The following is a 20,769-nucleotide window of genomic DNA, read 5'->3' as shown; positions in this document are numbered from 1 at the left end:
GAGCCGGCTCGGGCTGCCGTGAAGGGCTGGCTGCGTCCGTGCCAGCCGGCGTGCCGGCCTCCCTGTGCCATCGCCTAGAGCGGTGGTTGTCAGCCGTCCTCACGCCGCGGCCCTTTAATACAGCTCCTCGTGTGGTGACCCCAACCAGAAAAGTATTTTCGTTGCTACTTCATAACTGTAATTTTGCTACTGTTATGTCTTAGGCGACCCCTGTGGAAGGGCTGTTTGACCCCCAAAGGGGTCGCGGCCCACAGGTTGAGAACCGCTGGCCTAAGGGCAAGGGGCGGCTGGCTGGGTCAGGAGCAGGGCGTCCTTCACAGCTCCGCGGCGCCCTCATGCCCGTCTTCCCCCGGGGCACTGCCCTCCGGCTCCGAGTGGCCGAGCCTCCGCCCTCTCGGGGGACCTGCGTTCTGCCTTCTCCGCTTTCGGCACAGGGACGCTGAGTCTCTACCGTGTGCCAGGTGTTCCAGGTCGCGGGGCAGAGATAAGGAGCTCGTGGTCCAGACTGCTTTCTAAGACAGAAGTCGATCATACCTCTCCCCTCTTGGCCCAGGAGAAATGCCACAGTCGTGTGTTCTGACCCTGCTGCCTTCCCGGGCTCCGCTGTGCTAGGGCCCTCCCGTGGTTCTGGTGTGAGGTTTTCAGCACCGGGCCTTCACGGGCCGGCCCTTGGAAGGCAGCCCTCCCAAGCCCCTGGGGGACTCGAGCAGACGGAAGGGGCCGCGCACATGAGACCGTCTGCCATGAGAACCTCTGCCAACTGTAGGTGGTCCGTTGCCATAGTTAAACTAAGTCTCTTAGTTCATGTTTATGCACCCCTCTCTCATGAGTGGTGTAGGGAGGTGACGTGGTGGCCTCCCATATCCTCTGTGAGTTTCTCTTGTCTCCTGAGTAAATTGCAGTTAATGTCTGCTTCATACACTTGTGGATGGAACTGAGGAGGTGACCTGGGAGTGGAGGGGACTGAGGAGGTGACCTGGGTGTGGAGGGGACTGAGGAGGTGACCTGGGAGTGGAGGGGACTGAGGAGGTGACCTGGGAGTGGAGGGGACTGAGGAGGTGACCTGGGTGTGGAGGGGACTGAGGAGGTGACCTGGGAGTGGAGGGGACTGAGGAGGTGACCTGGGTGTGGAGGGGACTGAGGAGATGACCTGGTACATAAGATGCCCCGTGAATGGTCTGGAGTTTTTAACACTCCACGCAGCACCCCTAGACTGAGTTACAGCCAGAGGCCCAGTGGCTGGCTCATTGACCAGTGGCCAGGGCCCTCTCCTGGGCTCTTGGATGTAAGACAGTGGACAGTGACTTCCATGGAACCAGGGTTAATGCTCCTTCATCTCCCAGGGCAGCCTTGTCAACTAGGCCTGAACTTGAGGAGGAGGTTGGGGGGGGGGGATCTGTTCCACAGCAAAGGATTTCAAGAGCACGGAAATGGAGCCCAGCCCCAGGTCTGTGTCTGGCAGCCTCTGGTCACCTGTGGAGGTCTGGAGCAGTGCGGCCTCTGCGGTGAAGCCGTGCTCTGCATCTGCACTGTCCGGAATGGTAGACCAGCCACGTGTAGCTGCTGAGCACTTGAATGTGTCCAGGGCCACTGAGGAATGGAATTTTTTATTTTATTCACTTTTAGTTAATTAAAATTTAAATAGCCACCTGCAGATCGTGGCTATCGAATCGAATGGTGCAGTTCTGGAGTGTGTAGAAAAATATCTGTTTGCGCACTACCTGCTGGTGGCTTGTGCCCTATCTCCAGGCTGCTGGCTTTCACGTATTCTGTTTACAGAAGATAGTCAGGGTGTGCTGGGTTGCTGGCAAGAGTCAGGTAAGTCATCCTCTCTATCAGTCAAGAGGACATGACAAAGTCGGGGTAGTAGCCAGAAGGGAGAGCCCCCAAAGCTGTAGGCGTCTTGCTGAGATGGATCGGCCTTGCCAGGCATCTGAGCTGTCTTCTCACCCTGCACCTTTCTGTCTGGTCTGCACAGCAGCAAGGGTAGGCAGGCGGTGCTCAGGTACGTGATCCCCGTGCCAACCAGGTACGTCCCAGGTGGGGGAAAATCACGTGTGCTAGTCAAGATTTTCTTGATGGCAAGTGACAGAAAACCCAGCAAACTAGCTAGAGTAAAAAGGAATATTTACTTTCTCGTTAAAGTGAAATACGCAGGCCAGAGAGGGCCTGGTAGTTTCTTAAATTCTTTTGATCAGAAGTGGATGGAAGTTGCAGGCCATCAGTCATCTGATCTCCCTTTCCCTTCATTTGTTAGTAAGCACGGTGTAGAACGATAGTTGACTAGGCCCTGTTTCCACCCCTGCCGGGAGGGGGATTCTTCATTGACTGGCCATGCTCCCTTGGCAACTGGGGTCTTTGTCCTGGCCCAGGTGGCATTGCAGAGACCACCAGAAGACTTTTGCGAGGAAAGGTGGGACACGTCTGTCCCCTTAGTTATACCTACTTTAGCGACTCTGGCCTTGCTATTTCTCAGACTTCTTTCGCTTGCTCCTACCTCAGGGCCTTGTCACTGACTATTCCCCCCACCTGGAATGCTTTCCCCAAAGCTCTTTTCATGGCCTTTCGCATCTTTCTGATCTATGCCCAATTGCTACCTCCCTATGGAAGCTGAAGGCTCGCTCTCTGACATCCAGTTTCTGTGTGTCCCCTGTCTGTTCGTCCCCCTTCTTTGCGGCCCAGCGCCAGGAATTACAGTATGCGCCGGCTGGTTTACCTACTGTGTGTCTCCCCACCAGCCTGTGAGCTTCAACCGGGCAGGAATATTGTCTTGTTCGCACCAAGTACACAGCCTGGCCTCCAGCGGGGACTCAGTAGATATTTGTTGACGACTGGAATGCAGCACCTCGAGTAAACCAATGAACCTCCACAGGACTTCTTGGTCTAGGTCTCCTGGTTGTGTAGAAATCTCTGGGTAGAAATCTCTGGCTGTAGAAAGCTGTGAAAAGTAGGGCAGCGGGTGTCATGCTGTTGAGGTAGCTTGTCCTCTGAAAGACCCACTGGTCTTCTCTCTGCCTCGACTCGTGAGGCAACTGAGGGGCAGGGTCCCCACTGCCCTGGAGGCACAGTGTGGTGGAGTAACCTGTGGACCCCCTAAGTACATGGCAATAACGAGGAGAACCCAGAAAAATAAGCGTCTGATCACTGTGTCAGCAAGGCCGTGAGACCACTGCCTGCCCCTATGCGGCTGGCAGGAGAAGCCTCCTGGTGTCACGTGACAGGTTTCCAGGGCCCTCAGCTGCCACCTGATGGGCTCTGCAGAGGGGATTACTGATGAAGGGGAGGTGAGGCAGCGCTTTACAGTAACACACGCCTCGCCCTGGGACGGCGGCCAGGCAGCTCATTAGAGAGCCCAGCAGCTGTCCAGCCTTTCAGGCCGTTACCCTGTGCCAGGAGGTGGGTGGGAGGGAAAGGACAGGGGCATGGGCCAGAGGCCACCCTCCACGGCACAGGGCCTGGACTGTCAGGGTGTGTGCAGAGGGAACGTTGGGAGGGGCATGTAAAGACAGGGGGGCTGGACGGGAGGAGGAAGGGAGAAGAGGACAGGTGGCCTCCAGGTGAGACAGAGGCGGGGTGGCGAGCTGTCTGGCAGACAGGGAACCCATATTCCAAGCCCTGGGGCAGAGGGCCCAGAGCAGAAGGGCAAGGTCAAGTAGAGGCCATCCCTGTCTTCACCCACCTTCCCTGTGCCAGTCAGGTCCCCAGGGCCCGGGTTTCCTTGCTCCCCAGGGCGATTTGGAGTTCCCGTTGCATTTGTAGCTGAGTGTGGTCACTCCTTGGCTTGGGAAGTTGCCAGATCCACCTACTACAAACAAGCAAAAGATTTGTTCTGTGTCACATGGGAAGAACTGGGGGAACTTTGAGTAACCAGAGGGCTCCCCAGTGGGCCTTTGGGGCATCCTCTCTTTCCTTTGTGGGTCGTGGGGTGAAGGAGATTTGGGGAGAGTTAAGGAAGAGGAGAGTGGGAGAGACAGATAGTATTTTGCCTGCTGCTTCCTGGCTCCAGTCTCAGGTTCCAGGCCACAGAGATGGGGGCAGGAGGTAGGGTAGATTTGGTGTTTAGGTTCTGATCAGAGAAGCAGAGATGCAATCCTGCAAACCCAGCTTACCCTACATAGTTATAGGGGAGGAGAGAGAACGATGCAGAGGGAATTTCCTGCCAGTAGCTGCTGGTTAAACCTCTCTGGGAAATAAATCCTACTTGCGTGAAAACTGGGTGTGCCTTTTGAGAGGGCCAGCACATTGTAGAATAGTAGAATAGACGTTGTTATGCTCTGGCCTGAACCTAAGCGTGGAGCCCGAAGTATCTCTGGGGACGACTGGGATGCTCTGATCCTGCCCCAGGCTTTCTCATGTCACATGTCGTCTGGATTGTCTGGACCCTCGGCACCCACCTCGTCCACCTGCACCTCTCAATCCAGGTGATGGCTCTTGGCGGTAGGAGCAAGGAGCGTGGGCACCCTTCTTCCTTCCCCCATCTGCAGAGGCAGCCCTGACCTTGAAACCAATGCCAGGTGCTTTGTGGGAGGATGCCCTTCCAGGATGCTGGCCTGAGAAAGGAGAGAAGATCCCTCGTTTGGTTAATAACACCGGATGGTGCAGTCACCCAAGAATTCAGCTGGCCCTTCTCTTCCTTGCTTGTCTGTCTGTCCAACTGCACTTCCATGGACTCGGGAATTCATTATGTGGAGAGAGAAACAGACACATGATAATTTTAAGATGGGAGAGTATGTTTTAATAGAAGGATGTTCAAAGGATGTTCCTGTGGGAACATCAGCGATGGGGGACTGTGGGAAGATGACGTCATCACCCGAGGAATGAAGTGGGAGAGAGTCTTGGAGGAGGAGTGGGTGCGGCGGGCTGCGGAGGAGGGCAGGTCAAGAGGGCTTGAGGCTACGTGGTGGTCTCTCTGCTCCTGCGGGCTCCTAGCAGCATCTGGCACGTTGAGGGGAAACTGGAGAGACTCGGTGGTATGTTTACAAATAAGCAGCTTACAGAACGGACTGAGTAGATTATACTTAATGAAGTGTGTGTATGCAGCAGGGGCCTTAAGGATGAGGCTCGGGTCTCAAGCAGTTTGGAGGCGTGCTGTGTGGGAAGAGGGGTGACTGCGGGGCCCGCGGACTAGGGTTTGAATCCAATGTGTGCATCTGGCCTAAGTTCGTAATATCCTGAGACTCAGTGTTTTCACCTCTAAAATGGGAGTGAGGGGGTCTTGGGAGATGATATACTAAAAAAGGTCTGAGTTCTACCCACATGTTAGTTGTTATCAGGGCTCCTCACACATTCATATCCTCTAAAGCAGTGGTTCTCAACCTTCCTACTGCCGCGACCCTTTAATACAGTTCCTCATGTTGTGGTGACACCAACCATAAAATTATTTTTGTTGCTGCTTCATAACTGTAATTTTGCTACTGTTATGACTCGCCATCGGAAATATGTATTTTCCAATGGTCTTAGGCGACCCCTGTGAAAGGGTTGTTTGACCCCCAAAGGGGTCGAGACCCACAGGTTGGGAACCGCTGCCCTAAAGACTTCTGGTCCAGGCCACGCAGCCCGCAGAGCCTAATGCCTGCGCACCCTGGACTACTCGAAGAGGCAGAAGTGTCGGCGGAGGCCGGGACCCCTGGGGGAAGGCCAGGAAGCAGGAGGTGTCGGGCGCGAGGCTGGCCTGGGAGGGAGCCTGCTCTGGCGGCTGCAGCTTCCTGTGCAGGGTGGCACCTCGGCCAGCAGTGGGCTGGGCTCCCGGGGCTGACTGCAGCAACCAGCAGGCTGTGCTGCCAGGATGTGGGCTTTGGTTTCTGTTTCAGTTTTGACTTACTCTATTGGTGTGGCCTGCTTAGGGTGCCTGTGCCCGTGCCCGTGCCCGTGCCCGTGCCCGTGAGTGGGATTGAACTCCCCAGGCGCAGGGTCATGGTGGTGCTGGGGGAAGGGAGGTACCGACCATGCTCCATTAAAGCCCTTTCTCGAGGTGATAGGTATGTGCCTTGGTGACCCCTTACCCCCCATCAGGCAGGCAGGAAGACGGGAGGGCTGGACGGGTGGGACCGAGGCAAGGCAGATCCCAGGAGCCCAGTGCCCATCGTACCCGCTGCCATTCACTTCTCTCAGTGCAGGGGAGACCACCGTCTCCAGCACCAGCACATGTGCACACAGTGAATTTCTGGTCTCCGACCCCTGCCCGTTCACTTCTCAGCTCCCCCGCCGCCTTGCAACTTGTCAGCTTGGGGAGCAAAGACCTGAGTTACCCCTGCTCAGAGAGCCTGGGGTGGGGAAGGGAGGAAGGTGACTGTGGGTGTCTGCATGGGGTGGCCTCCCTGTGGTCCACCCTGCTTGGCCATCCATGAGGAGATGGTGCCAACTCTCACCCCCAGCCAATATACTCTTCCCGGCTTCCGAGTGGCTGGTGCATCCTTCCACAGGGCCGTGCCAACCTGTCCTTGGCCGTGTGCAGACGGTGCTGTGTTCAGGGGGTTTCAGGAGGCTTCAGCACCTCCATATTAGAACAAAAACCGTGGGAATCTCTATCACATGGTCAAGTCTCAGGGATGTATTGACATGTATGTGGCAAGGGAGTTATAAAATCAGATTTCTCCCAGCTGTAGTCAGTGACTGATGGTAATTGGAAGGGCCTCGACGGCAGTAGTGATAAGAGGATAGAATGAAATAAATTTCAGGGCAGTGGGGTTGTGGGCAGAGTTCAGCACATATTTCCGATGGTGTGCTTGTTTCTCTGTGTTGTTTCTGACTCCCCCAATGCTAGGACCTGTGCCGCGCGGCCTGTCCTCAGTGAAGCTCTTAACCGGCCTCGAGAGCAGATGCTCCCACGACAGGGTGAAGGGAGAGTGTAATCTGAAGCTAAATGAAAATGGAGCTGGATTGTAAAAATATATCCCCTCTCAGATTTATAAGTGAGCACACATTCCCTCGTGGTGAAAGGAGTCCTAAGTCCTGGCCCCACATGTGACTTGGGATGGATCCCAGGCTCTTGTCGCTGGATTAACCAGACCTGAGCAAACAGGGCAGCAGCCTGCAGGGGGTGGCAGGTTCCAGGAGCAGGTCAGGCGGCCTGGGTGGGATGAGTGTCTGTCTGGTGCTGAGCCTGGAGCTGGGGCCTTGTGGTGTTTGCCTCGAGGCTGCTGCTCCGGCTGCCTGGTGGCTCAGAGCTGGGGACAGCTTAAGCTAAAGAATACCTCTTCTTTTATTCCCAGGGACACATGGAAGCCATCTGCCCACTAGCTGAGGATCAGCTGAGCCTTGGGACTAATGCTGATCCACACTACTGAGAATGGCACCGTCACCCAGTCAGGCACCAGGACAAAGGTTAACCCGGGACACTCCTGGACAGTGATCCTGATGTCTGTTCTGAGCTGTGCACTCAAGGGTGTGATAAGTGAGTATGTCACAGGCTCCCTGGGAATAACCAGCCTTTCCTGCCTCCGGAGCACGGGCCCAAGTCTGGAAGCCTGGTTCTGAGCTTGCTTTCCGCCCACGGGTCTGCCAGAGCCGTGGTCCCCTTCTGTCCAGTGGTCCCACTTCTGGAATTATGTACTAAAAAATAGTCCCAGAGAGGAAAAGGGCAGGAACGGGAGGGGCGTGTCCAGCAGTTGCTGGCCATGCCCTTTGCTGGAACCACCTTACAGCCACGTGGCCTCCAGACAACTGGGCCGGACTGCGATGGGCGCCAGGTGTGCCGTAAGACACCCACCGCAGGAGATGCATCCTCCCAGACCCTCCTTGTCTGTAGGCTCACGGACGTTTGAATCTTGGGCTCCACCTCTGTGCCATAGGAATTGTTCCTCACCTGGGGCTTCGACCCTGCCCGGGTGCCATGGTCAGTCTCCGTGACCCTGGGTAGAGCACCCAGGGCACAGGGTGCTGAGGGGTTTGTGGCACCTGAGCTGCCATAAAACTGGCCATCAGGGTGTGTGCTGCTTTTGTCCCGTTAGCTGTGTCTCCTCTTCAGTCCAGACAAGCTCCACGGGCAAGAGGCCCCCAGTTGCGGAGTATCGCCTGCCCTCACATGGCCCTTTTTTCCAGCCTTGGCCTCTGGCTTTTCCTGGACAGTGCTTTGAAAAATGACGATTGTCTGCATTCCCAAGCCCCAGAGCCCTGTGCGGCCTGGAGGCTGTTCTGCCCATGGGACCAGCAGGCAGAGAGCTCCTTGGACAGCAGGTGGATGGCAGGGCAGGTGCTTCCGCACTCCTGCCTGGACAAGGTTTCAGGAGCAGCTGGCTGGTCCCTGGGAGCCGGAGCCTTGGATTCCATGGAGGAGTTTGCAGGGAGGCAAAAGAGTAACCAGGAAGTCCTCAGCTTTAGGTGGAGCTCGACTGTACTGCCAGCTGAGCGTTTAAACCCAGGGCTAGACTCTGTTTTTCACTGAGTCTGGGTTTGCAAAATCAGTTGGTGACGGGAGGGTCTTTCGGGAAGCGTGTGGGGTTGGTTTGTGGCCGGGGCACTGTGAGTGTGCCTGGACCAGGGGAGTGGCGTGGGGCGGAGAGATGGCCATGGAGGCCGCTGTGGGAACTCGGTGACTCAGTCAGGAGACCTCTTCCCCACATAACAAGATTCCCCAGAGCAATCGACATCATCAGCCTTAGAACTGTTGTCCCCTCTGCCCAGTGATCCCACCTCTGGACAAATAGTCCCAGAGAAGAAAAGGGCTGAATTCTTTCGTTATAGGCATAAAGATGTTTCTTGTGGTGTCGGTGTAACAGTGGAGATGGAAACAGTTGTTCTCCCTTTGTTGAACATTTATGTTACGCAAACAGTAGTTTTCTACTTGCGGAATATTACACAGCCATTAGGATAATAGCACATAGATGATATACTGACTTGGAAAATCAATGATGATAATATAGAAAGTGATAATGTCAGGTTACAGAATAAGTATATTAGGGTAACGTAAAATAAATGTGTGAGAGAAGGTTGCAAAGGGGAAATAATAGTTGCTAGTTTAGTGGAATTATGGATGCTTTCCCTTTCTAAGATGCATGGATTTTTTTTTAAAACTAAATTTAATCTGGATGAATATACAACACACCATTAATGGTGACTTTCTTTACAATGTGGATGATTCCTTTCTGTAATGTTTAAATACTTTTTTCTTTATTGATTTTAGAGAGAGAGGGAGAGAGAGAGAGAAACATTGATGTGCGAGAACATCGATTGGCCCCCTCCTGCACACCCCCACTGGGGATTGGGCCACAACCTGGGCATGTGCCCTGAATAGGAATCGAACCGGTGACCTCCTTGGTGCATGGGTCGATGCTTAACCACTGAGCCAAACCAGCCGGGCCCTTTCTGTCATGTTTAAATTTCAGCTGTGAGCATGTTACATTTGTAATCAGAAAAAATAATAAAGATATTTTAAATGCTAGAATTAAGCATTTTAAAAAGCCTATATTTCTTAAAAAGCGGAGAATAGAAAGGCTGAGCTGGGTAGCTGTTTATACCTGCCCTCATCAGTGTTTAAGGGCCTGTGCCTGTTTGGGCCCATTCATTCATTCATTCACTTGATAGACATTAGTGGGTCTTATTGCCAGGCACTGTTCTAGGCTAGGTTACCTGGCAGTGAACAAGACAGAGCCCCTGACCTGTGGAGCTTTCCCTCTAACTGGGGAGCTAGACAGTGAACAAATAGCAAAATATCAGAATGTGAGAGTGTTATGAAAAAAAATAAAGTGGGATGATATGACAGAGGCTGTTTTGGATTGGAGATCGGAGGTCTCTGCAGGGTGACAGTTGAGCTGAGACCTGAATGACAACAGGGAGGCAGCCACGTGAGGTCTGGGAAGAGCCTTGAGGCGACGCACGGGATGCCCAGCCTGTGGGCCCATCCACAGAGTGCCCTTTGTTGCTGAGCCCTGGGGAACTTCTGTGCCAGGACTGACCTCGCTCCCCAAGCTCACTTGCCCCCTGCACCAGCTGGGATTTGCTTAGCATCTGAGACCCTCTAAAATCCTCCCCTGCCCACTGGCCTGTGTGGAACGGTTGCTCCAGACATTCTGGCTGCTGTTGCTCCAGGCACAGGCTTCTCTGGGCAGCCTGCATGCTGGCCACTGCTCTTGGCTGCAGGGCTGGGCCATCTGAGAGTCCCAGCAGCATTGGGGCCAGCTGGCAGTCAGGGAGGCTGTAGGCAATGTGAGTCCTGGTGAGGGATCTTTGAATGGCACATGCCTTGAGGCCCTGCGAGGTGGCCACCGTGGTCCAGAGAGGGTCAGTTTGTGTCCTCGGAGGACCTTCGTGCAGATCCTGCCAGACCTTGGCCTCAGAATGGAACCTAGTCTCCAGAATAGGCTGAAGCCTTTGGTAGCTCTGACACCCATTTTGAACTTCACTGGTGATCTGTCTAGGATCTTACATCCTTCTTGTTTCCTCTTCCTCTCCCTCTACCGTCCCAGGCTTCCAGAAGCAGAAACTCAGAAAATGGTACTGTCCTCAGCGAAGCCTGTAGTCAGCCTCGGGCAGTGCTAGGGGGGACTGGAGGCTCTGGAGCTGGGCTCGAATCCCACCTCTGCTTTGTTTAGCTGTGAGAACTCAGGCTAATTGTTTAGCCATTCTCTGCCTCAATTTCCCCATCTGTAAAATGGGCTTGAAGATGATCTGGGTTAATACATGGGAAGTGCGGAGAAGAGTGCCTGATTATTAATATTGTGACTTGGCAGGTGGAAGGAGGACTAGCCCAGGGGCTTTCCCTGGGGACAGCCACAGCAAGAGAGGGTAGAACTCTGGCATCTGGCCAGCCAGTGACCGCAGGTATTTCTCCCACTTGCTTCTCTTCTGGCCCTGAAGCAAGCTCATGCTTTCTGCCCCAAACTTGATGTCCACAGGGGAAGCTCAGGACGGTTTCAGCCCTTGCACCCAGATGCAAGGGCAGCTCATTGAGTCCACCCACCTCCAGCACCGGGTCTGCCAGGGGCCCGGGTTCACGGTCACTCAGGCTGTGCCCCCACGGCATCTCCCCAGAGCGTAAAACTGTGGTGGTTTCGTACCTGAGGATGGGGAGTGAAATTTGGGAAGTAAACAGTGGGGAAAGAGGAAGGCCTGCCCAGCCTGGTTACACGGAGTGGAAGCCCGATTTTCTAGCAAGAGGCTCCTCGGGACAGAAGTTCCCGGAGTTGTCGTGTTGTGGCACCACAGCTTCCTGGAACGAGAGCGGAGTTTTTGGCAAAACCAAGGACAGTCATCTCATCTGGTTTTGCTTCCAGCTTGCCTTGGGCTTTTATGGTGTTCCCTTAGCTCCTCTCACCTGCTCTGCTCTGCTCTCTGCCACCCGAAGGGCTAGCTCAGCAGGCCTGAGAGCAGCAGGGCTCAGAAAGCCAGCACCCTCCCCGCCAGTCACCTGCCCCTTGCAGGGGCAGTGCCCTTCCTGGACACGTCTCCTTGCGTTCTGGCCCTTTGCTGGAACTCGGTGTTCCCAGGCCCGTTGATGGGTTGTATCAACACTTGTGCTTGAGTATTGTCCCCCCAAATCCCTCTCGTGAAACTGTCCAAACTTTGTTCCTGACTTCAGTTTTGCCCACACTCTCCTCTTTACTCCACCCTAAGTTTTCTTTCCAGGGCTGTCCCATGGTTGTATCCTGGTGTGCTTGTCATCAGGGGCAGGCGGCCAACATCCAGTGTGCTCAGTGTGCCGCTGGCTCTTCCTGGTGACAGTTTTCCCAGGGCTCCCACCCCAGGGCCTAGCAGAGAGTTACGGGAAGGGTCGGGGGAAGGGCTCAGGTGGGGGGAAGCCAGGGCAGGGACAGGCGTCTGCTGGAGCTAGCAGAGGGTGAGTGAGCTCAAAGTGTAAGCACAGCTCCTGTGGTTATTAGATAGGGTTTGGGGAGTAGAGTTCTGAAAATCTACCCAACCCAATGCCTGCATCTAATCTTGGTGTCTGTCCCACCATAGTGTGTGCTGCCGTCCGGCCGACAACACTGCCTCATATCCCTGTCTTCACTCTGTCTCCTGGCCCAGCCAGGACTTCCGAGTTCCCCATTAGTCTTGCATGGACCAGGCATAATCTGCAGGCACGACACCTCAGACGCGGCTGACTTTGCTTAGGTATGCTTCCCCTCCACCTACCCCGTTCTTCCAGGTACGGTGGAAGGTTCCAGAAACAGGATCCAGGCCTCTGGCACCCCCATTCTCTCCCCACCCTCTCTTCTGTTCAGCAGCAGGCCCCCTTTCTCCCTGTGACAGCTACCTCTTTAATTTTGCTGCTTCTAGGAGCGGGGGGCGGGTGACTGGAGCCTCTGATTTGTTACCGACCAGGAAACCATTCTTGGCTGTTCCAAACGATGAGACCAAGAGGCAAAGAGAACAGGGTTTTTAAAACCAGCATGAAGCACTGGCCGGTTTGGCTCAGCGGTTAGAGCGTCGGCCTGCGGTCCAGAGAGACCCGGGTTCGGTTCCCGCCAGGGGCGCGTACCTCGGTTGCAGTTTGTCCCCGGCCCTGGTCGTGCGGGTGGCAGCCACTCGATGTGTCCCTTTCACATCGATGTTTCTCTCTCTCTCTCTCTTTCTGTCTCCCCCCCTCTATCTGAACAAAATATTGAAAAATGTCCTCGGGTGAGGATAAAAAAATAAATGAAAACCAGCATGAAGGTGGGGGCTGACCTGCGTGAGGAATGTGGTTGTGGCGGCCGCTGCTGGGCCGAAGAGGAAGCCCGTCCTGGATCCTGTGGATGGAGCAGCTCGGGGTTCAAGTGCAGGTCGGGGGGACAGACCCCAGGTCAGAGGGGCCTGATGGGGTGGGAGACAGGGTCTGTCCGGAGTTCAGAATAAAATGAGGGTGTCTTTCCCTTTCACCCTTCTCCTGGAGCCCGGCTTCAGAGGGCTGGTTCCGAGACCCTCCCCTCTCGGCCACGCGGAAGCTGGAAGCCACACCGACTCCTCAGCTGAGGTTTCACTCTCCCTCGGGCTGGATGTGTGGTTTTTTATTTTCACAGGGTTATTTGGCTGCCAGGTCGGTGCTCTGGGTGGAGGTAAAGACCTTTGCTTGGCAAAGAAAGCCGCTGGGCCACTGGTGAGGGAGGAGCCGAATGACCCGCCTGCGGTGGGAGGGGCACTCTGAGGAGGAGCAGAGGGCCAGTGAGCCTGGCGCTGTGCCCGGAGCGACAGCCACCCTGTGTGAGCATCGGCTGGATTCTTAGCAGAGTGTCAGCTCCTTGATCGCACAATGACCCTCAGGGATCGTTACTCTTGTTCCCTTCGCTTTCCTAGAGGGAAACTGAGGCATAGAGAGGTCAGGTAAGATGCCCTATATCCTGCAGGTGGGAGGTATCAGCCAGGATGCAAAGCCAGGATACAAGCAGGATGTAGAAGCTTATGCTTGACCACTACACCCTATTCAGACCTGTGAGTCATAGTTTGCCGTTGGGGAAGAACCTGTTAATTTTACGTGACTTCAGGTTTCCTTAGGTTCATTTGCCTGGCAGATTCATTGAGCATCTTCTGTATACAAGGCACAAAGATGAGTAGTACATAGACATTTAACAATTTTTAAGATAAAATTTTTTTATGTTATGCATATTTGTTAGAAAAAAATGTTTAGACTGTACAGAAAAGAAAAAGAAGGAAATAAGAATCACTTATGTCACTCACCATGCAGAGATGATCGTGGCTAAATTTTGTGTATATTTACGTGTATTATGCCTTCGCCAAATCAAAGTCATATTGAAGATTCAGTTTCGAATCCGGCTTTTTTCTCTCAACATTGTATTAAACAAGTATTCATCAAGTGGCTACTAGTGCTGGCCTTCAGACGGATTATGGCAGAGCGGAGTGAAGAGTCACCACAGACATGAACCGTGCAGAGGTGGACAGACAGGGCAGTGGACAGCTCTGGAGTTGGAGGTGTCAGGAGAGTCTTCACGGAGGAGCTGGATCTTGAGGGATTATGGGTTCACAGGCTATGACGGGGATGGAGGCAGAGGCAGCAGTTGGGAAGGGCACCCCAGGTAGCAAAAACAGCAATGTAAAGATCAGAGGACGGGATCAGAGGCAGAGGGGTGTCATGGATGGGTTGGAGCTGAATGACATTAAAGATCCACTAACGAGCATTAAGTGGGGAGAAACATTGGATTTGCATTTTAGAAAGCCTGCTGTTTGTATACACACTTTCATAGTGTGAGAGTGGATTGGAAAGGAGGCCAGGAGGGAGATGAGAGGAGCTGGGAGACAGTGAGTTCGTGGAGTCATCCAGGGGAGAGACGACAAAGGCTTGAGCCAGAGCAGCAATAGATTTCAAAGATATTTAAAAGGTAGAAAGGACAGGAGTTAATGGCTGACTTGGTGCTTTGCCATGTGACTTGCTTCAGCCAGTAAGATGTTAGTGGGCATGCCTTAACCAGTCTTGAAAAGCACTGGTGCCACTGGGCTTGTTCGCTCGCATGCCTTTGCCCTGGTCATGGGAACATGCTGGGGTAGTCCACTAGGCCCAGGAGGAGGAGAGAGACAAGGGTAGCAGAGCCACCCAGCCGAAAACAGATCTAAGCCACTGAGTTTGGGGATGATTTGTTATGTGGCAGTTGCTAACTAATAAAGAAATGTCTTTGTTCTTGTATGGAATGCTTACTGTGTGCCAGGCATTGTTCTGGGCACAGGGGATACAGTGCTGAGCCAGACAGACAAGGTCCTTACTCTTACATTACCGTGAGGGTGCAGCAAAGGAAGTTGGAATGACGCCAGGGCCCTGGCTGCTAACTAGGTGCATGGTGATGCCAGTAATCAGGATGGGTCAGAGGAGGAAAACCAGTTCTGGGAGGAAAGATCATGAGTTTGATTTAGGAAAGGAATTGGAGGTACCTATGGGACATTTAAGTGGAGGTGTCCAGGAAGGAGTGAGCTATATAGGTGCAGAACACAGGAAAGATGTCAGGCTAGGGACAGCAAGTTATCAACATAATAGGACAGAGAATCATACGTACCAGAGAGAGAGAGAGAATAAGTGTTGTAGATATTCAGAGGAGGAAGAAAGGACTTGTGTCCGGGAGCGTGGAAAAGGTGTTGCTCTGAAGGTAACCTGTAAGCTGGGTTCGTACTTGTGATGAGAGGAGAAAGGCACACCAAACCCAGTAGACAGGAGATGCTCAGGCATGGAGGTAAGACAGAGCTGCCCTGTAAGAATAAGACTGAAAAAGTAGACTGGAGTGAGATCATGGAGAGTCTTGAATGCCCGGGCAGGGATGCTGGAGTTTCATTAGGAAATGGGGAGCCAATGAATGTTTTTGAGCAGGGGAGTGACATTAGGTACTCATGTCTAGGAGATGGGCAGTAGTATGTAGTGGGATGAGTTTTGAAGTAGAAGTCAAGAGATATGGATTCTGGTCTCAGCTCTTCCATTTACTGGCTCTGGGATATGGGGCAAATGACTTCTCTCTGAACCCCAGCTGTGTCTCTTAGAAAACAGGAGTAAAACCCTGTCTGGTATGGCTCAGCTGGTTGGAGTGTCATCCTGTACACCGAAAGGGTTTGGATTTGATCCCCAGTCAGAGTACTTACAGGAGGCAACCAATTGCTGTTTCTCTTTCTCTTTCTCTCCCCTCCCCCTTCCTCGCTGTAAAATCAATGAAAACTATATCCTGGGTGGGATTTTTTAAAAGGAAAGTAAAACTACCTGCCCTTCACATGAATCTTAATTGTGTAAGAATCAATGATACAATGTGAATGAGAGTGCTTGGAAGACGCAGAGCAATGCACGGGCGGGGGACTCTGTAACTAGGCCCCCTGCGGCGGAAAGATGAGACTGGAGTTCCTAGAGGGGTGGGCAGACTGCAGATGGCACCTTTTTTACCTCTGACCCTTCTCCCACCTTGGTGTCCACTGGCAGCTGGCCAAGCTGGGGTTCATGTTCTGATGCTCTGTCTTCCTGTTCTTGATGCAGCCCTGACCTCTCTCATCCTACCACCCACATAAACAACGCGTCATTTAGAGAATACCTGTTCAGGAGAGGCCTGTGCCAGGGCTGCAGAACAGAAGACCAGAAACATCTGCTGCCCTCGAGGAGTACAGGCTAGTTGGATCAAAAGGGCATGTGCCTAAAATAGGAAATAGGGTGGCACTGGATAGAGGGCCAGTGAGTGGTCCAGACAGTTGTTGGTGAAGGATGAGGAGAAAGCAGAGAGTCCTGTGGGCTGGGCCTTGAAGACTGGGTTTAAAAGAAAGGAGGGGGAGGGGAGTAGAAGTGGAGGGAAGACTCCTCTGTCAGCCCCCTGGTTTCCTTTCAACATCGATACTAAACACCAAAACCCTGCTTAATGGAGCAGTTAGGGACAAATGCGACCACAAGAGCTACCACTTCACACCCACGAGGATGGCCATCATCAGAAAACCAGACAATAACAAGCTGCTGGCAAGGATGTGGAGAAATTGGAACCCTGGTGCGCTGCTGGTGAGAATGCAAAATGGTATAGCTGCTATGAAAGACAGCAAGGCCATCCCTCAAAAAATAAAAATAGAATGGCCAGATGATCCTGCAATTCCACTTCTGATTATATACTCAGACGAGTTGAAAGCAGGGACTCGAGCAGATATTTGTACACCTGTTGCGTTGCACAACAGTGTTCAAAGCAGCATTGGTCCCAATAGCCAAAAGGTAGGAGCAACCCATTAATGGATAAATAATAAACAAACAAAATGTAATATATCTAGATAGATAGGTCCCAGTAGAATATTATTCAGCCTTAAAAGGGGAAAGAAATTCTGACGCATGCTACGATATGGATGAACCTTGAAGACCCTCTGGAAAGTGAAATAAGCCAGACACAAAGGGACAGATGTATATTCCATTTATGTGAGGCACCTGCAGTCCAATTAATAGAGACAGAAAGTAGACTGTGGTTGCCATGTGCTGGGGTGGGGTGAGAGTTTTTAACTGATACAGAGTTTCAGTTTGGGATGATGAAAAGGTTCTGGAGTCCAGCTGGTGTGGCTCAGTGGTTGAGCATGGACCCATGCACCAAGAGGTCGCCAGTTTGATTCCCGGTCAGGGCACATGCCCAGGTTGTGGGTCTGATCCCCAGTGGGGGGCAGGCAGGAGGTGGCCAATCGATGTTCTCTCTCATTGATGTTTCTCTCTCTCTCTCTCCCTTTCTCTATAAAATCAATAAAGGAAAATAAAAGGTTCTGGAGATGAATGGTGGAGGTGGTGGTTGCACAACGGTGTGAATGTACTTAATACCTCTTAACTGGACACTTAAAAATAATTAAAATGGTAAATTTTTTGTTACATACATGTTAACACACATGCATAAAAGACAGGTGTGATGGCTTGCTTAGAAAAATCTCAGATGGGTCACGTGAGAAACCAGCTAGTAGCCTAGAACTGGGGGTGATTGATGGGCCAGGACAGCTGACTCTTTCACTGGCCACAGGTCATTCAGAAAAGTTGTTATAGGGAGAGTAGTAGACACCTTCTTCCAAGAAGCATTTGAGCAGTTACTCAGGAACCCAATGGGGTTGTTTGTTTTCTTCATTTCTCACGCCTGCCTGGCTCAGGTCAGGGGTATGGAATAAATGTAATGACGGTGGAATAAGGTAGAGATTATGGTTGGTAACCAGAGAGAAAGGCAGAGGCAGGTTTGGTGACATCAGAGACTTGGACTGGATGGTGGGAAGGCACGCCCTCCCCTCCCCCCTCCCCCCTCATCTGTGCTCTCTGTGTCCCCAGCAGCTGGCCCCAGAAGGCGCCATGGCTTCCGTGGAGCCCCTGACGGCGCTGTCCCGCTGGTACCTGTACGCCATCCATGGCTACTTCTGCGAGGTGATGTTCACCGCGGCCTGGGAGTTCGTGGTGAACTTTAACTGGAAGTTCCCGGGGGTGACGAGCGTGTGGGCGCTGTTCATCTACGGCACCTCCATCCTGATCGTGGAGCGCATGTACCTGCGCCTGCGGGGCCGCTGCCCGCTGCTGCTGCGCTGCCTCATCTACACGCTCTGGACCTACCTGTGGGAGTTCACCACCGGCTTCATCCTGCGCCAGTTCAACGCCTGCCCCTGGGACTACTCCCAGTTCGACTTCGACTTCATGGGCCTCATCACCCTGGAGTACGCCGTGCCCTGGTTCTGCGGGGCCCTCATCATGGAGCAGTTCATCATCCGGAACACCCTCCGCCTCCGCTTTGACAAGGACGCCGAGCCCGGGGAGCCCGGGGAGCCCGCAGGTGCCCTGGCCCTGGCCAACGGCCACATCAAGACTGACTGAGTGGGGGACTCGTGGCCGGGGTGGGGCGGGGCGGGGCGGGGCCGGCAGGGTCTCTCAGGGGCCCTGCGGAGAAAACGACTAAGCTGCTGGACTGGCCCCTTCTGCACAGCACAAGCCCCGCGCGTCCAGCCTCAGCCCCGGGAGCACACTCAGCCCCATGCCCTCCTCCGTGGGCGGGCGTGGGGGCGGGCTGTGGCAGCAGCAGAGGAACTTTGGGCATGGGTCCATGGACCTCAGCCCAGCTCAGAGGCTGGCAGCAGGAGGCCTGCGGCTTCACAGGGACTAGACTTACCTGGGTGACTTCGGAAGCAGCAGGCCCTGTTCCTGGCTAAGGAACTTTGAGAAATGGGCAAAAGGTGGTAGGCAAGGTCTGCAGAGGCTTGGGGCTGCTGCCTCGGCCACCTGGTTCCCTCTCCTCTGGTTTAGTTGGGCTTTGGCTGGTTCCATTAGGCAATATTCAGGTGCTTGCTTGCAACCAATACCTCCCCGGGGGCCTGCTGAGCTGCAGCCTGAGGAGAGACTGGGCAGCTGGGAGGCTGCTTGGAGCCATGCTGATCTGCAAGGGCAGGGAGGCCCTCCCTGGCTCCTCTCCCCTCCCCCAGGGCCCCACGCTGCTCTCTTGGCCTTCTGGGGGCCCCCTGGTGCTGGATTCCCACCAACCTTGGGCTTTTGGAGGTTTCAGTCCGTGTATTTGGTGGTGTTTCCCCTTTTCTCTCTTATTTTCAAGGCCTTTACCACGATCAGCCCTTTATCCATGTCAGTCATCCACCTCCAACTCCCCAGCCAACACAGCAGCTGCCAGAGAGAGACCCTGAGACAGACCTTGCCCGGCCTCTGCAGCCTTCCCTCCGCCGTCCCCCAGTCTGCGGGGCTGTGGCAGTGCCCCGGTGCTCTCCTCCATCCACGCCCCTCCCCGCAGTAGCCCAGCTGAAATGAATGATACCCACCCACGCTGTCAGGCCAAGATGGGCCCCAGAGACCCACAGTGGGGACCTAGAGACAAATTAGTGTGTGCGTGGTGGTTGGGGGGGGGGTCTGTGGGGAAGGGGGTAAAGGCATACCCAACGGGTTTATTTTCAATCTAGTCAGGGGCAATCTAGCATTCTACGGAATGAGGGAGCAGTATCCAGTGTGGGGGCATCATGGAGAATGAATGAAGGAGACCCTCCCATCCTTGGTGGGAAGAGATCAGCTCTGGTTCTGCCATAGCCCAGCCCTGCAGCAGAACCTCCTCAGGGCTACCCTCTCCTCACCCTTCCCAGCAAGGCCGACACTTTGAGCTTGCACCTCAAACAGTATTAACCCTGCCATGCTCATGGACATTGTCATCTTGGTGGCCCATGACAGGTCCATTGCTGGCAGTGGACAGGTGAAAACCTCACTCCAGCCCACTTCTGGCTCTGCCCCCACTTGCCAAGGGCGGGGGGTGTCCATCAGAACACAGTCTATCCCATGGTACACAGTCTCTTCTTGACCATAGAACTCTTAGGTAGAAATTAGCCTCTCCCTTTTTATAGAACATTAAAAAGTGATAATGCCACCTTTGGAGAGAATCTCCTCTTCCTTACTGTGTTGCTCCACCTAGATTGTGCAGACAGCACCGGGCCAGGGCAGGTGGGCCGGGTGTGGGCAGGAGTGGTGTCCTGATTGGGAGAAAGGCGGGAAGACTCTGTCTTCGGCAGGGTTGCTTTCTACAGCTGATCCTGTCCAGGACAGGAGGAAGGGCATTTTCCAGACTCTGCCCTGGGTAGGCTCATCACATCGAGGCACGAAGTACATTCTGCTGGGACCAGCCCTACCTTTGATATTCCAGTGGCCCCGACTCCAGGGCTTTGGGGCTTCTAGGGATTCAGTTTCCAGTGAGGGTAGATTGCTTTCCATCTGCAGCTGGAGGGGATTCCAGAGGAAGAATATTGTCTGGCTTCCCTGTTCCCCCTAGGTAATTGCTTCCTTAGTCCTGTTCCCCAACTCCATGCCATGAACCCCAACACTCCTGCAAGCCCCCGTGTGGGCCCCTAGACCATACCCCCCACCTCTGATCTCCCTCCCTTTTTACAGTGGAATATGGTGGTCAGCTTGATTTCTCCCAGCATAAGGCCTCCACAATTTTCAGCCTGGCCAAGCCCTTGGATGGCCCACTGGATCTGGCCACTCCACATGTTGCCTATGGGCATTTCTTGGCACCATCCCTTGTTTGTGCAGGAGGTCCTGGAGTAAGCCTGCCTCCCTGGCATTGTGCAGAACATTGTGTTTCTGCTTCATTCAGGTGCCCCATGGCTCCTGTTGTCCCTCATAAGACACAGAGCCCCCCACAAAGGGAGGCACTGAGCCAGGGCTTGACCACAGGATCTGCAGGCTCAGAGCTCACCAGGGATACCCCAGACTTCAACTCCTTTTTTCGGTATCTTCAGGGCCCCAACTGCTTAGTGGCCAGGGACTCAAAGTCTAGAGTAACCCAGCCCTGCTAAGCAGTGGGGGTGCTGGCGGAGAGTCTGCTCCCTGTTTGTCAACCGCTGGTGTCCTGGGCCTCTTAGCTGGACATCTCAGCACCTGTGAGTTACAGACGCCATGTGCTACCT

At 53.8% G+C, this 20,769-nt stretch overlaps 1 protein-coding gene across 8 annotated transcripts in view; it reads left to right on the top strand.

Moving 5' to 3' along the window:
• Positions 1-18,222, top strand: part of TMEM229B (transmembrane protein 229B) — a 38,689-nt gene extending 20,467 nt beyond the window's left edge. For 5 of the 8 annotated variants that reach the window (XM_036273254.1, XM_036273263.1, XM_036273260.1 and 2 more), the window contains 2 exons: positions 7,212-7,393; positions 17,660-18,222. In XM_036273254.1, the coding sequence (XP_036129147.1) occupies positions 17,678-18,190 (513 nt within the window). In that variant the 5' untranslated portion in view covers positions 7,212-7,393; positions 17,660-17,677 and the 3' untranslated portion in view covers positions 18,191-18,222. Of the gene's footprint in view, positions 1-1,744; positions 2,006-5,867; positions 5,979-7,211; positions 7,394-17,656 lie in introns of those variants that run through there. The other 3 variants (XM_036273224.1, XM_036273232.1, XM_036273239.1) reach the window with 3 other exon arrangements.
• The last annotated feature ends 2,547 nt before the right edge of the window (positions 18,223-20,769 follow it).

Source organism: Molossus molossus, unplaced genomic scaffold, assembly GCF_014108415.1.
Source record: "Molossus molossus isolate mMolMol1 unplaced genomic scaffold, mMolMol1.p scaffold_m16_p_1, whole genome shotgun sequence".
In the NCBI taxonomy this organism is placed as follows: Eukaryota; Metazoa; Chordata; class Mammalia; order Chiroptera; family Molossidae; genus Molossus; species Molossus molossus.
This window is presented reverse-complemented; position numbering and strand designations above follow the sequence as displayed.